Source organism: Astyanax mexicanus, chromosome 20 (assembly GCF_023375975.1).
Source record: "Astyanax mexicanus isolate ESR-SI-001 chromosome 20, AstMex3_surface, whole genome shotgun sequence".
In the NCBI taxonomy this organism is placed as follows: Eukaryota; Metazoa; Chordata; class Actinopteri; order Characiformes; family Acestrorhamphidae; genus Astyanax; species Astyanax mexicanus.
The window spans coordinates 38,891,703-38,906,036 of NC_064427.1; the positions used below are offsets into that span (position 1 = coordinate 38,891,703).

General features: G+C 40.6%; 1 protein-coding gene across 6 annotated transcripts in view; it reads left to right on the forward strand.

Moving 5' to 3' along the window:
• The window catches only part of stard13a (StAR-related lipid transfer (START) domain containing 13a), a 522,041-nt gene that overhangs the window by 85,366 nt on the left and 422,341 nt on the right, over nucleotides 1-14,334 (forward strand). Inside the window, exon 1 of one of the 6 annotated variants that reach the window (XM_049468923.1) lies at nucleotides 4,324-4,892. The exons of the other annotated variants lie outside the window; for them this stretch is intronic. Within the exon in view, the coding sequence (XP_049324880.1) occupies nucleotides 4,769-4,892 (124 nt within the window). The 5' untranslated portion in view covers nucleotides 4,324-4,768. Of the gene's footprint in view, nucleotides 1-4,323; nucleotides 4,893-14,334 lie in introns of those variants that run through there. 6 annotated transcript variants of the gene reach the window in all.

Below are 14,334 nucleotides of genomic sequence, written 5' to 3' on the forward strand. Positions count from 1 at the left end.
ACAAAGTGGAAACGATTGGGAATGACAGCAACTTAGCCATAAAATGGTAGGCCATGTAAAATTACAGAGCGAGTTCAGCCCTCCAAACTTCATGTAGCCTTCAGATTAGCTCAGGAACAGTGCATAAAGAGCTTCATGGAATGGGTTTTCCTGAACGAGCAGCTCCATCCAAGTCTTGCATCATCAAGCCCAATGCAAAGCGTCAAGTGCAGTTGTGTAAAGCATGCTTCCACTGAACTCTAGAGCTGTTCTCAGGAGTGATTAATCACATTTCTCCAGCTGGCAATCTGATGAACAAGTCTGGGTTTGGGGGTTACAGGTAGACCAGTACTTGTCTTACAGTATTGAGTCAATTGTAAAGTTTGGTGGAGGGGGGATTATGGTGCGTAGTTGTTTTTAAGGAGTTGGGCTCTGCTTAACTTAATGCCACACTCAAAAACAACTGAAAAGAAGTATCAGGTTTGGCACATTTCCACTTTTAAAAGATTGTTTTAAGCTGGAATTGCAGCAAGGTTCTGAGTATTTATTGCAGAAAGCCTAAGTATAATACTAAATAATTTGAGTGGCCAACAAAAAAATATTAATTGGCTGATTGCTGCAATGACCAACAACAACAGCTGCATCCAAACCTTTGTAAATTCTGTATAAATGCTTTATGCTATTTAATTTTTTTGGCTTAATAACAACTACAGGCTACAAAAAGATGGAAATGCTGCTTCTAGAACACACCCTTTTGGCAGGGCTCCTGTAGATGAACTAATGATGCCCCAACAGAACAGATCTAGCAAAGAAACAACAAAGCAGCCATTTGTCCTGTTACTGCATCGCCCCTTAATATGGAGGATGGGGTGGTTATAAAGAGGCCTGCGGTTCCTGGATGACTTCCTCAAAAAAGATATATATGATGATATAATATTTTGGACTTTAATGTCATGTATTATGTACTGTCTGTCCTTATTCTTTATAGACCACAGTGTAACAAACAACACGCAAGTTTGTTTAAAGTAATAATCAGTGTGGTTCAGGCCTAAATGATTGTGTTCTTTTTATTATCACGGCATCTCACCAATCAAGCATAACATTATTCTTTATATATTTTAATTACACCCTGTAGTCCTTCTGTTTCTCTGCATATTCTATTATCCTCCGTTCACCTTGGTCTTCAATGTTCAGGACCCATTAGGACCACCCAGAGACTGTAAAAAAGATGGACGCCGTGTCGCCATTCCAATTCATTCAATGAAAATGAAGCCAAAATCTTCCAAAATGTTGGCGATCCCGACACCCGAGTCTGTGCAGTAGAGACCAGAGGAGGGAGAAAGACTGTGGAGAGACAGCCTACTCATTTAAATAACCCCGCCCCTGAGGGCTGCCTCGAGGTCACCGGCTGCAGAGCGGAGCGGAGCGGAGCTGACGGTCTGTTATTGGTCCCGCCCATAACCAGCCCTTTTACAATAACCACACCTTTTTTGAATAGAGCTGAATAACGTTTTAAAAAACGAATTCTGTGGGGATATAAAAATTTGACAATATAAGCAGAGGTTACACTAACTGTTACATTTAAATAATGGAGGTAGAATTACATTATATTGGACAAAAACGTGATTGAAAGTTGTTCTGTTTTGCCATTAAAACCTATGGGAATGGGTGGGGCTACACAGCTTTCTGAAACCGAACAGCAGGGGGCGCCAGACCTGTGGTGGCTTCACTTTAGAGAGACGATGCTCTGTCCAGCTATACACAGTCTATGGTACCACCACATAGTATCTATTATTTGGGTGGTATGTCATTCTCAGCACTAGTAGTGTGTGTTGCACTGTGTAGATCACACACAGCAGTGCTGCTGCAGTTTTTAAACACTGTATTCACACACTCTCCCCTCCTTACACCCCTACTTAACTGCTCCACCTTTCAGAAGCTCGTCTGTTGATGCACAGTTTGTGTTGGTCATCTTCTAGACCTTCATCAGTGGTCACAGGATGCTGACCCCAGGTCTGTTAGTTAGATTTTTCTAAGTCCAGTAGATAGTGGTGTTTAAAAATGTAAAGTACTGCTGTGTCTGATTCACTCATACCAGCACAAAGCACAATAACTCACTAAGTGAAGAAACAAGAAGGTGGTCACAATGCTTGATCTGTGTATTACTTCTACACATTAGCACCATTCTCCACCCAGAAACGTAGGTGTTGTCTTCAGAGGGATGGCACAATAACAGTGGAGACTGCTGAAGAGTTTATGTTCCAGATTCTCTGTTTGTGTTTTTTTTTTGTTTGTTGTTTTGTTTTTTTGCTTCACATGATTGTTGAGTGACTTTTGTATCTGGCCAATCAGCACGCGTCTAGATTTACACATCATGTTTTAGTTCCTACCTGCTCTCTTGGAACCATGAGTGATTAGGTACTAAAAAAATTACCAGGTACCAAATTTGTATAATGGAAAAGCAAAACAGCAGTTTAGCTTTATATATATAGTTTATATACAATGCAGTGGAAAAGTTCCAGAAGATGCTTTTGGGAAGCTGGGCCCTGCTTGTTTAAGTGTGTTTGCTCTTGAGTGTAATTGTAGATCTGATCATGCTGACCTCCTTCAGATCCCTAGAGAGGAATATAAAAATATAAAAAGGCCTTCTGCTTTCATTCTCGGAAGCTCCTCTGCATCTTCCATTAGAAGATTAGAAGATTAGAGGAGGGCTTTTTAAAAAGCAGCTCAAGACATTACTGCAGATTTTATTATAGTTTTGTCTGATATATTTGTATTGTTATCTGTTTTTCTCCTTGTGTTGAAAAAGAGCTTCTGACCTTTTAAATTGCTCTGATTTTTTTCTTCACTTTTCCTTCTTGTTATATATGAATTTTACTATTTACTCTTTTTATTTTTATGTGATAATGTTTATACACACATTGACTAAAAACTGAATGAACCAGATTGCAGCAAATCTCATGCAATCATGTCTCAGGCAGATATGTAAAAGATTACAGGTGTGCATAAAGAGAGCATAAAACTACCTCCACCCCCCTTCAAAGGCTACTTTGGGTAGTGTACCTATTGGTGAAAGTGGACTCTATAACTCACTCAAAGCTTTTTTTGGCCCAGTTGACAGACTTTTTTAGGGGCACACAATTGAACTGCCATCTAGGTATTTGTTCACAGTGCCATTGTGACTAAGAAACATGGACTGCTTCAGATTGGAACCATATTTTCTCCGCCAACAAATCTATGTTTTGTTTGGGATCTGATAATGGTCCAATTTTAAGCATGGAGGCGTCCTGGTGACAGCTTAAATCCTGCCTTTGCTATAGAGTGACACATTGCACCGAATGCTGGGGAAATCTGAGGAGCCATCGCATACAATAGTTGGTCACTCCTAGTAGTGATACAAAGGACATTAACAGTTCTGCGATACGTGCAGGACATCATCCAGGCATGTGGTTTCTCTCATCGCACGGCTTCCAAATGGCATTTTTCAGCAGGATAATGCTCACTTTCACAGCAAGGGATTGTCAGGAACACTTTCTTGGCGTTTCAGGTCGCCAGATTTATTGCCAAAAGAGCATTTAATGGATCAACTGGAACACCAGCTTTTGCAACTGACGAGTGCATGGTCTACAGACCCAGCTGCAATATATGTGCAAATGGACTAATGGGATGCCAAATGGACCATAAACATCCCAATGCCAAACTGTATCTCATGTTAAATGCATTAAATGTATCCTTTTAAGTTGTATAGTTTTATCCACTAAACTGAGCCTTTCGCTTTAATATTGTAATCACATATATTTTTTATGTTCAGTGGGCGCATTTTTTTTACTGTACTGACACGTTTAAATTATTGTGGGTTTTATTTTAGATTTTTTTGGTGAAACACACTGATCTATTCTCACACTGTTTACTGTTCTTGACACTGATGGCGGAGATGGTGAGGGAGAGAAAGAGATGGGGAAGGAAGACAGTGATAGGGAGTGGGGGAGAGAGAGGGCGAGACAGCTAGAAAAAGAGAGGAAAGAGAGACAGAAAGAGAGAGATGGGACGGGGAGACAGGGAGAAGGGAGAAAGGGCTAAAGGGCTAGAGACACCTAAAAAAAAATTAAAACAGACATAAATAGACAGAAACGTGCGAAGGGGAGACAGTAATAAAGCGTGGAAGAAAAAGAGAGTAAATGGGAGACAGCTAGAAAGAGAGAGAGAGAGAGAGAAAGAGAGAGAGAGAGAGAGAGAGAGATATTGGGAGGGGAGGCAGTGTTACAGAGAAAAAGATAGCTAGACAGAGAAACGGTGGGAGAGAGAGAGAGGGCAAAACAGTTAGAAAGAGAGAGCGGGAAAGAGAGCTACAGAGAGATGGGGAGGGGAGACAGTAAGACAAAGCTAGACAGAAAAACTGTGAGAGAGAAAGAGAGAGAGAGGGCGAGACAGCTGCAAAAAAGAGAGAGAGAGAGAGAGAGAGACAGAGAGAGAGAGCTCTCGTTATAGTGAGAGTAGCAGATGACTCTGCAGTCTGTCTCCTGGCTGCTCCAACCCCTCCTCCTCCTCTTGCTGCTGCTCTGTTGGTGTCACATGGCTGCAGTCCGGCGCTGCTGAGCGGCGCTTTCACGCGCACGAGCAGCAGTATGACGCACAGCGCGCGCTCTTTCTCCAGCAGCAGCACGCTCGCGCGTCCGAGGATAGCGGGACAGGGCTGCGCTCGCGCGCGGTGACGCAGCGGACTGAGAGCAGCAGTACTGCGGCAGCACGCGCGCCGCGCTGGCTGTACTATGCGCGTTCCTCGCTCACCATGACGAGCCGGAGGAAGTCCAGCAGACTGCAGCTCCGCCGCTCCATCAGCGAGCAGCTGCGCGACTCCACCGCCCGAGCCTGGGACTTACTGTGGAGGAACGTCCGCGAGAGACGCCTGGCAGGTCAGTGACTCAAACAGCCCGCGAGCTCAGCACCAGCACAGCGCGCGAGCTCAGTACCAACACAGCGCGCGAGCTCAGCACCAGCACAGCGCGCGAGCTCAGTACCAACCCAGCGCGCGAGCTGGATGAGGTCACAGCGGGTCCGGGGAACGTCCGGCTGAACTTAGTGCTGATGTTGGGGATATTGGGGTGATATTTGTTGTGATGTTATGGGTGATGTTGAGTATGATGGGGGTGATGTAAGGGATGATGTTGGGGTGATGTTAGAGGTGATATTTGTTGTGATGTCAAGGGTGATGCTGAGGGTGATGTTAAGGGTGATGTTGAGGGTGATGTTTGGGGTTATTTTGGATGTGATGTTAGGGGTGATGGGGTGATGTTGAGGGTGTTTGGGGTGACTTTGTTGATGCTGGTGATGTTTGGCAGCAGGGGGCATTTATTTATTTATTTATTTATTTACCAGCTTGAGTGTAAATTTGTCAATATATATATATATATATATATATATATATATATATATATATATATATATATATATAGATAGATATATAGATATATAGATATAGATATAGTACATATAGTATGAGAACAGAAACTAAAAATAAAATAATAATAATAGTAATACTCATAACAACATGTTTTTTTATGTTATTTAAAATTTAAAAAGAAAAATAATAATATTTTAAAAAGATATATACATATATCTAAATGTATATATACCTCATTTATTTTTTACTGTATATTATTACTATACAGTATAAAAAAACTGCTTATTTATTTATTTTAATTTTTATTTTATTTATATAATTCCTCTGAAATGATGAATTCTCTGCAACTCTCTGCACCTCTTAGCACTTCAAGCAGAGCTTTTAAGTAAATTAAAAGCAAAGCGTTCTCCTGAATAACTTACATCACTCACTCTCCTTCTCTCTCTCCAGAGACTGAGTGGCTGGTAATGGGGGTGGTTTGTAAGATGCTCAGTGTTCTGCATTTTCCTCCAGCAGAGATGAATTCTGTTATAGGCTTGACCACAAATGCAGTAGCAAGGAGTCCTACTGTTTGCTCTTAAGCATACAGAATAATGTGGAACCCTGTAACTCTATCAATCGTTTGGCTAAACTATCGGCTGTAATAATGAAGCCTTGTGGCTGAGGTTGTAGAAGAACTGTTTCTTACTCTGAAACAGTGCTGGCTTACATGGGTCAGTTTGGGACAGACAGGGCACAGAAAGTCAAAGACAGGAAACCGTTATTTGAAGGCCGTCCAGACGCAGCCCACAGGGCACAGATACACCTTTGTCACTTCTGTGACCTCCATTCAGACGCTCACTTTAGACTCAATCTGCTGCTGCTGGTGAGGAGTATGCTCTGTACTTGTATAGTGCTGAAGCAGACCTCTGTTTCTGTCCAATATTTAATACCAGATTACAAAAATCAATAGATGAGTAGAGAGGCTCAGTAGCTGAGGCACTAACAGAAGTGCATTTTATTTTGTTATTTTTGAGTGTATTATTTGAGTGGATTAGCTGCTGTTTGCTTGTAATCTGATGCAAGTGGTATTGGGGGATTCCCACCATCAACCTGAGTTGGTGGGATTATGATATGTGGATTGTCTGCTGATGTAATCTGGAACATCTACCTCAGATGGACTCAGATAGACCCACAGTGTAATCAGTACATGCTACAGTACTAACAGTGTTTTAAATGCTTATGTGATAGTTTTGAATCTAGTATTGTAGCCACTAGGGGTCAGAGATTTGTCTGCAATATTTTGTCCCATTTGAGAAAGACATGGTGCTGCTAGTCTGTTTGAAGCTGTATTTTTAGTGTAGTAGTTTATTTCAGTAGTTTACACCTTGTATGACTTGTACACATCGTATGACTAGTGTCTGGATTGTTTTCTGGTAAGATTTGAACAGTACACAGTATGGAAATTTGCTTATTGTGTGACAGTTATCATCTGTTGTATTGGGAGGAGTTTGGGTTGTTGAATGTGTGTTGGAGAGACATCTGTGTTATAACATGTCTGTTATAACGTGGCTCCAAAGCACTTTAAAAGTGTCTTCTTGTTTTTTTCACACATGCATTTTTATGTGGTCTATCCTATCCAGATATAATCTGCATATCCAAGGTGCATAAAATGACCATTGGTAAACAGGGTCAGATTGATCATGTTTATGTGGTTTGGCTATTCCAGATACAGTATAATCCTGATACCCAAGACTCATTAGGTGTCCAGGTGTAAACAGGGTCTTGCCTTTACACTGCTGTGACATGTAGCTCAAATGTGGTTTAGACCACCTCCTAAAGTGGTTCAAGTGATCAGATTCGTATTTGTTTAAAAGAGTCTTAAATGATAATCTTGGGTGAGTTCACACTCGCATTGTGTGTTGTGTCCCACAGCCAGGTTCATGAGAACCAGGGGTCATATGCATGTTATTCACTGTAAATTCATCTACTTACTGTAAACAGCCCTTGAGAAACAGCATGATGAAGAAACACTGAGAGGATGTTCAGGATTTAAAGGCTGAGAGGAAGCAAGACTCTAAAGAGGAACCGAGCAGTTTCTGAGTGGCGCAACTGTCTAAGTGTATGATCAGAGCTGATGTCATAGCTGTCTGTAGCTAAGAGTCCAAAGGAATTAAAATTGTGAGAACGTTTTTTTATGCCTTAAAGGAAGAAGGTCCTGTGTTTGAATTAATGCATATTTCTAACCATTAGTTGTACTGCAATACTGTATACCAGCCTCAGCAGGGTTGAAGTTTGGAGCAGGTTAACCACAGTGCTAACAGCCAGCCTCAGCAGAGTTGGAGCCACAATGCTAACAGACACAGCAGAGATTCTCCTGATCTGGTAGTAGAAGGTAGTTAGTTAGAGGTGTTAGGAGAGTAAGAGCTCTTTGAAGAGCTCTGTCTTCAGGAGTTTATTAAAGATAGTGAGAGATTCTCCTGATCTGGTAGTAGAAGGTAGTTAGTTAGAGGTGTTAGGAGAGTAAGTGCTCTTTGAAGAGCTCAGTCTTCAGGAGTTTATTAAAGATAGTGAGAGATTCTCCTGATCTGGTAGTAGAAGGTAGTTAGTTAGAGGTGTTAGGAGAGTAAGTGCTCTTTGAAGAGCTCTGTCTTCAGGAGTTTATTAAAGATAGTGAGAGATTTTCCTGATCTGGTAGTAGAAGGTAGTTAGTTAGATGTGTTAGGAGAGTAAGTGCTCTTTGAAGAGCTCTGTCTTCAGGAGTTTATTAAAGATAGTGAGAGATTCTCCTGATCTGGTAGTAGAAGGTAGTTAGTTAGAGGTGTTAGGAGAGTAAGTGCTCTTTGAAGAGCTCAGTCTTCAGGAGTTTATTAAAGATAGTGAGAGATTCTCCTGATCTGGTAGTAGAAGGTAGTTAGTTAGAGGTGTTAGGAGAGTAAGTGCTCTTTGAAGAGCTCTGTCTTCAGGAGTTTATTAAAGATAGTGAGAGATTCTCCTGATCTGGTAGTAGAAGGTAGTTAGTTAGATGTGTTAGGAGAGTAAGAGCTCTTTGAAGAGCTCCGTCTTCAGGAGTTTATTAAAGATAGTGAGAGATTTTCCTGATCTGGTAGTAGAAGGTAGTTAGTTAGAGGTGTTAGGAGAGTAAGTGCTCTTTGAAGAGCTCAGTCTTCAGGAGTTTATTAAAGATAGTGAGAGATTCTCCTGATCTGGTAGTAGAAGGTAGTTAGTTAGAGGTGTTAGGAGAGTAAGTGCTCTTTGAAGAGCTCTGTCTTCAGGAGTTTATTGGAGGAGTGCAGCGGCCAGGAGGTAGCGTAAGCCTTCAGGAGTGAATGCAGGTAGGAAGGAGCTGTTCTGTTATCTTTTAAAGACCTAGGTTTTTTTTTGCAAATTGGGAATGTCAAAGTGATGTTCTAGTACATTTAGCTACAGCTAATAGTTGGGTTAGATCAAGGTCAGACCCCAAACAGACTACATTCACACTGGATTATTGGATTTACACCTGGTCGATTTAAAATGAGTGCAGGTGCATCTTCCTATAAATGTTGCTGGTACTGTACAATAGGAGTGTTACTACTGGGTCAGCATTAGCAATGACTAAATCAGTTAGAAAAATGGAAAATATAAGCCCTTTCTGAGGCATTTAGACTGTGTACACAGCAGACAAAGGAGCCCCAAATGCATTTTTTTGTCATATGTGATACAGATTTCATTAGTGTGGCAGTGTGAATGGCAAAATACATTGAATTAGACATTTTAATTCTGATTTGGACCACTTCATTATGTGGTTTTAAAATCTGATACACATACTATTGACAGCAATGCTGTCAGAACATCATACATCAGAATTATTGGATTTTATATGTCATGGAGAAGGAGAAAAGGGCAATATGAGATGTAAAAAGTGGAAGACAGGACAGCAGTGAATGAGGGTTTCATGAGCAGGATAATAAGGTAACAGACCTCATATATCTTTGAACTTGTGTCTCTGTTTCAATAATACTGGAACACATGTTTGTGTGAACTGTTCAGACAAATCTCAGAAATGGGTCATATTCAAAAAGACTGTGTGAACTAGGGGTGGGCAATTTTATATCGTATACAATATATCATGACACAGAAATATCATGATATTAAAAATCCATATCCTGATAATAGGGCTGTTCTGTCTTAAAAGTAGTAGTTTGCAGTTTATATGCATGCACTAAATATTCTGCAATATTATTTGCTGCATTATATTATTTTATGCTATATTATTTATTTTGCCACATTATGATTATACTGTTATACTCTTATACTATATTCCTGAAATTAACGAAATATTTCTGTTTTCCTATATCGCCAAGTATATCGTTATCGCAAAAATACCCTGAAATATCGTGATATTATTTTAGAGCCATATCGCCCACTCCTAGTGTGAACAGCATAAAATAAACATAGGATTTAATGCGAACATTGGATTTGGCATATGTTTACCTGCAGTGTGAATGTAGACACATAGCTGCATATATTCTTAGTGAGCCTCCAGACTGTAGGCCTCACCTTAAACCACCTTACACTTAAACTTGGTTTCAGTCTAGGAACAACAGCTAGAGCAGGAGAAAATGTAGGTCAATGCAGAAACATCAGCTTCTGCTCATCTGCAGGCGATGGAGTGTGTATGCAGCAGTGTGTGTCCGTCAGTGCCACTTTAGCTCTCCGGCACACTTTGACAGGCAGCAGGGGAAAGGCCTTTAATAAGAGTTAGTGAGTTGTTAGTGGTTTGGCGTGATGCATTATGTGTGTGTGTGTGTGTGTGTGGGCATGTGTGTGTGTGTTGCCCAGTGCAGTATCAGCTGCTTGTCATTCACAGGCTTGCTCACACACATACTTAGCAGAAGGAAGCGTCTTATTGGATGGAATGTGGCCTAGTTTAGCTGAACTGTGTGTGTGTGTGTGTGTATGTGTGTGTGTGTTTGAGTAGTGTGCACTTGTTTTAATGTGTTAACATATTTATACAGCATCACACTGTGTTGCATTAAACCCACTCAAAGACCATACATACATTTAGATGATGTTGCATTTTCTATTTATGTTGGCGAAATGTGCCACTAGGGGGAGCCCACCTCATGTTTTTCATATTCAGAACCACTGCAGCTCAGAAAAAACTAAATATATTCGAAGCCTGTTGCAATAATAGTGACATACGGTAGATATATTAGTCATATGCTGACAGATAATGTCATGTTACCAATACCGGTAAATGTCATGACAGATATTGTAATGTTTAATTTCATGTAAATGTCAGTATAATACCATATACTGTGGTATTAAAACATTTTAATACTTGACTGTGTTAAATTTGAGCCTTATTAAGCTTGTTTGTGTTGTGTTATTAGCATTTTTGGGTTAGCTGTCTATATGTATTTAACCAGGGCTCTCAAGTTTTGAAGTTTGGTGGGAGTGAGGTTGGCCGGGGGGTGTGGTGGTGGTGGGTGCGTAGTTCTTCTTCAGCATGAGACTTTCGGAATAGTTAGTTAAAAAAGAAAAAGAAGATGTACTGACTACTGTCTACTGTCTGATACTCTGGGTATCTGTACTATTGGCAGTGTTCTCAAGTCTCACGCTTCACCTCAGCGAGTTCACGTGCTCACACGCCACACATGGTATTTCTCACGCTTGCCAATCCATCGGCTGTATATTATAATGTACTCTCGTTGAGCCAATCAGAATATAGATCGCTCTGTTGTTAGGCAGACCTAGTCAAAGAGGGTGGAGTTTCAGCCAGAGTGTCAGGCGCGAAGAACTGTCCGATTCGAAAGTTCTGAAACACACGTCGGTGAACAACTGAAGGAGAACGGCGGCAACCCCGCCCAACCCCCAACCACCCCCTCCACCCCCAACTTTAACTTTTTCAGTTTAACAACTGAAGAACTGCGTACATCCAAACCCCCCCTCCCCCCCACTCCCACCAAACTTCAAAACTGGAGGCCCTGACTATTGGCTAGCTTATCAACTAAACCACAGAACCTAGACCCCAACACCATATGAATTTCTGTGCTTGTCTAAATGTTTGTAAGTGGAGTTTCGGTTAGACAGACTTGAGTGTTTTCTGTGGTGAACAGAATAGCAGCTATCAAGCTAGCCATTTGAAGTCTTCTGATTGGCTGTGGTTTTTGTTTTAATCATCAGACTGATGGTTTAATATTAACTGTATGACCATACCTGTCAAGTTTTAGATTTAAAAATAAGGGATATTTTCCTCCGTCCGCTTAAAGCCGTCCCACCAGCCCAACGAAGGTTCAGTATCCCTTACATTTTAAGACAGGCTTACAAAAAATCTAAAATAACCACATGTGAACTACAATTAGATTATCAGAATCTGATAGACACTGAAATGTTGTGGACATTCCTTTTCTAGATATTAAAAAAAAAGTTAAGATTTCATGTCTTTTTTGGCATAAATGCACTCTTTTATATGATATATGCTTTTATTTATTTATTTTTAAGCAGCTATCAGAAAAATCTCATCACAGTTTACATGATTAGCCTACCGTTACCTTTCTTTTAGAAAAATCGCTGAATATCCAGATCTGTTTTAACATCAGCTGCTCTGACTAGCTGCCTGAACTCACAGCGGGGGGGCGGGGGTCTTCCCCACACTGACTCTCTTCGCGCTCCACTAAACCAGCAAGCTGATTGGCTGTTTCTCCTGAAAGGCGGGACTTTCTCCTTGAACCGGCACGACGATTGGTTAAGAGACACAGAGCTCAATAATAAAGTTTTAAAAATTTTAATATAATACGGGAAATTTACGGGAAAACACTAATACGGGAGGAGGGCGGGAAAGAGGAATAAAATACGGTAGTTTCCCGGCCAAAACAGGAGACTTGACAGGTATGTGTATGACTGACTTAAATGTGTGTGCAGTGTTCACTTGTATTTATGTTAAAGAAGATTCAGTTTTGTGAACAGTAGCTATACGAAACGAGGACGATATTTCATTAATATGGGATGTCTAAGGTGCTCTCTGAATTTGAGCCACTTTCTGAAAACAGGTGGGACATGAAACACAGGTTGTACATTTAGGCAAAGAGAATCTGCAAGATGTTACACATGCTCAAAACACCCATAAGATAATTCACTCCAATGTTTATGCAGGTTTGGAGCTTTATCTTCTAGATTTGTGTGTGATTTGAGCATCATCAAGCTGGAACACATAGTCTGTGTTGTGGTGTTAGCGGTTATCCTGTTAGCTATAATTGTTGGTCAGTGCTGTGCTGTTAGCTTTTAGCCTGTTAGCTAACTTTATCTAGTTATCTAGCTAGCTAACTAGGACGTTACTCTCTCAGATACAAGTTAGTATTATCAGTATTTAGGTTAGTAGTTAGTTTAAAAGAGCTGTACTGATCTACATGTAACTTGTGTATTTGTACTAGAGTACCAGGATAATGGTAATATTAAATATTACTGGTTATATTAAAAGTATCATAGAATACATGTTTGTAGTACATCCCTACATTGAGGAAAAGTTTTTTATTTGATTTCAGACAGAATAAACATTCCAGAAAAGCTAAAACGGTTAATAATTTTCTACTTTGTAATGCTGGCATTCCTTTCCACAACACTTAAAACATTTTGGAAACGAGAATACCAATTGATTAAGCCAATTGAGTTTCAGGTGTTATTCTACCTGTAGGTACATCTAAAGGTGTGTGTCTAAAGGTAAAAAATCATGTTCAAAATTCTTTACACATTCTCTATTGGCGACGGGTCAGTCCAGATCATATAACCTCTTCTTCTTTAACCACATGTTTGCAATGTGTGCAGCCTGTGGTTTTGCATTGTCTTGTTAAAAAGGGAAAGGATGTCCTGGAAATGATGTCATCTTGAAAGTTGCATGCTGCTGTATGATCTTTCCAAAAAGATCTGGAACAATGGGTTAAATGTAATGACACTTTGTGGTTCTATAATTACAGACTGTAGTCCTGTATCTGTTTGTCTGTATACTTTATTATCTTTCTTTCACCCTGTTCTTTAGTTATCAGGATGGCAAGGACCACGACAGAGCAGCTGTTATTTGCAGTGACAACTCACATGGCATGGTGGTGTGTTACTCCTGTATGAGTGGATCAGACACAGCAGTGCTGCTGGTGTTTTCAAACACTGTGTCCACTCACTGTCCAATCATACGGTGGCCGAGAAAGCCCAACGCTGTGCAAATTGAAAAGCGCTGCAAAAGCACAAAACACATCCATCAAAATGACAACACAGGCGCAGCAAATAAAGAAACGTGCTGCAAATGACCACAACACAACGGAAGTGAGTCAACACAACTGAATTTTCCCGGGGGACCTTAAAAGATGCTGTCCCACCTAAGCTACGTATTCAGTAACGTCTCGGACTTCACTATGTGTACATGTGTGTGTTTCTCTAGTTGCAGCGCATTTCTATATTTGCAGCTAGTTTCTTTATTTGCAGTGCGTTTCTCTATTTGCAGCGTGTTTCTCTATTTGCAGCTAGTTTCTTTATTTGCAGCGCATTTCTATATTTGCAGCTAGTTTCTTTATTTGCAGCGCATTTCTCTATTTGCAGTGTGTTTCTCTAGTTGCAGCACGTTTCTCTATTTGCAGTGCGTTTCTCTATTTGCAGCTAGTTTCTTTATTTGCAGCTCATTTCTCTATTTGCAGTGTGTTTCTCTAGTTGCAGCACGTTTCTCTATTTGCAGTGCGTTTCTCTATTTGCAGCTAGTTTCTTTATTTGCAGCGCGTTTCTCTATTTGCAGCGTGTTTCTGTATTTGCAGTGCGTTTCTGTATTTGCAGCGCGTTTCTGTATTTGCAGTGTGTTTCTCTAGTTGCAGCACGTTTCTCTATTTGCAGTGCGTTTCTGTATTTGCAGCGCATTTCTCTATTTGCAGTGTGTTTCTCTATTTGCAGCTTATTTCTCTATTTGCAGTGCGTTTCTCTATTTGCAGCGCATTTCTCTAGTTGCAGCACGT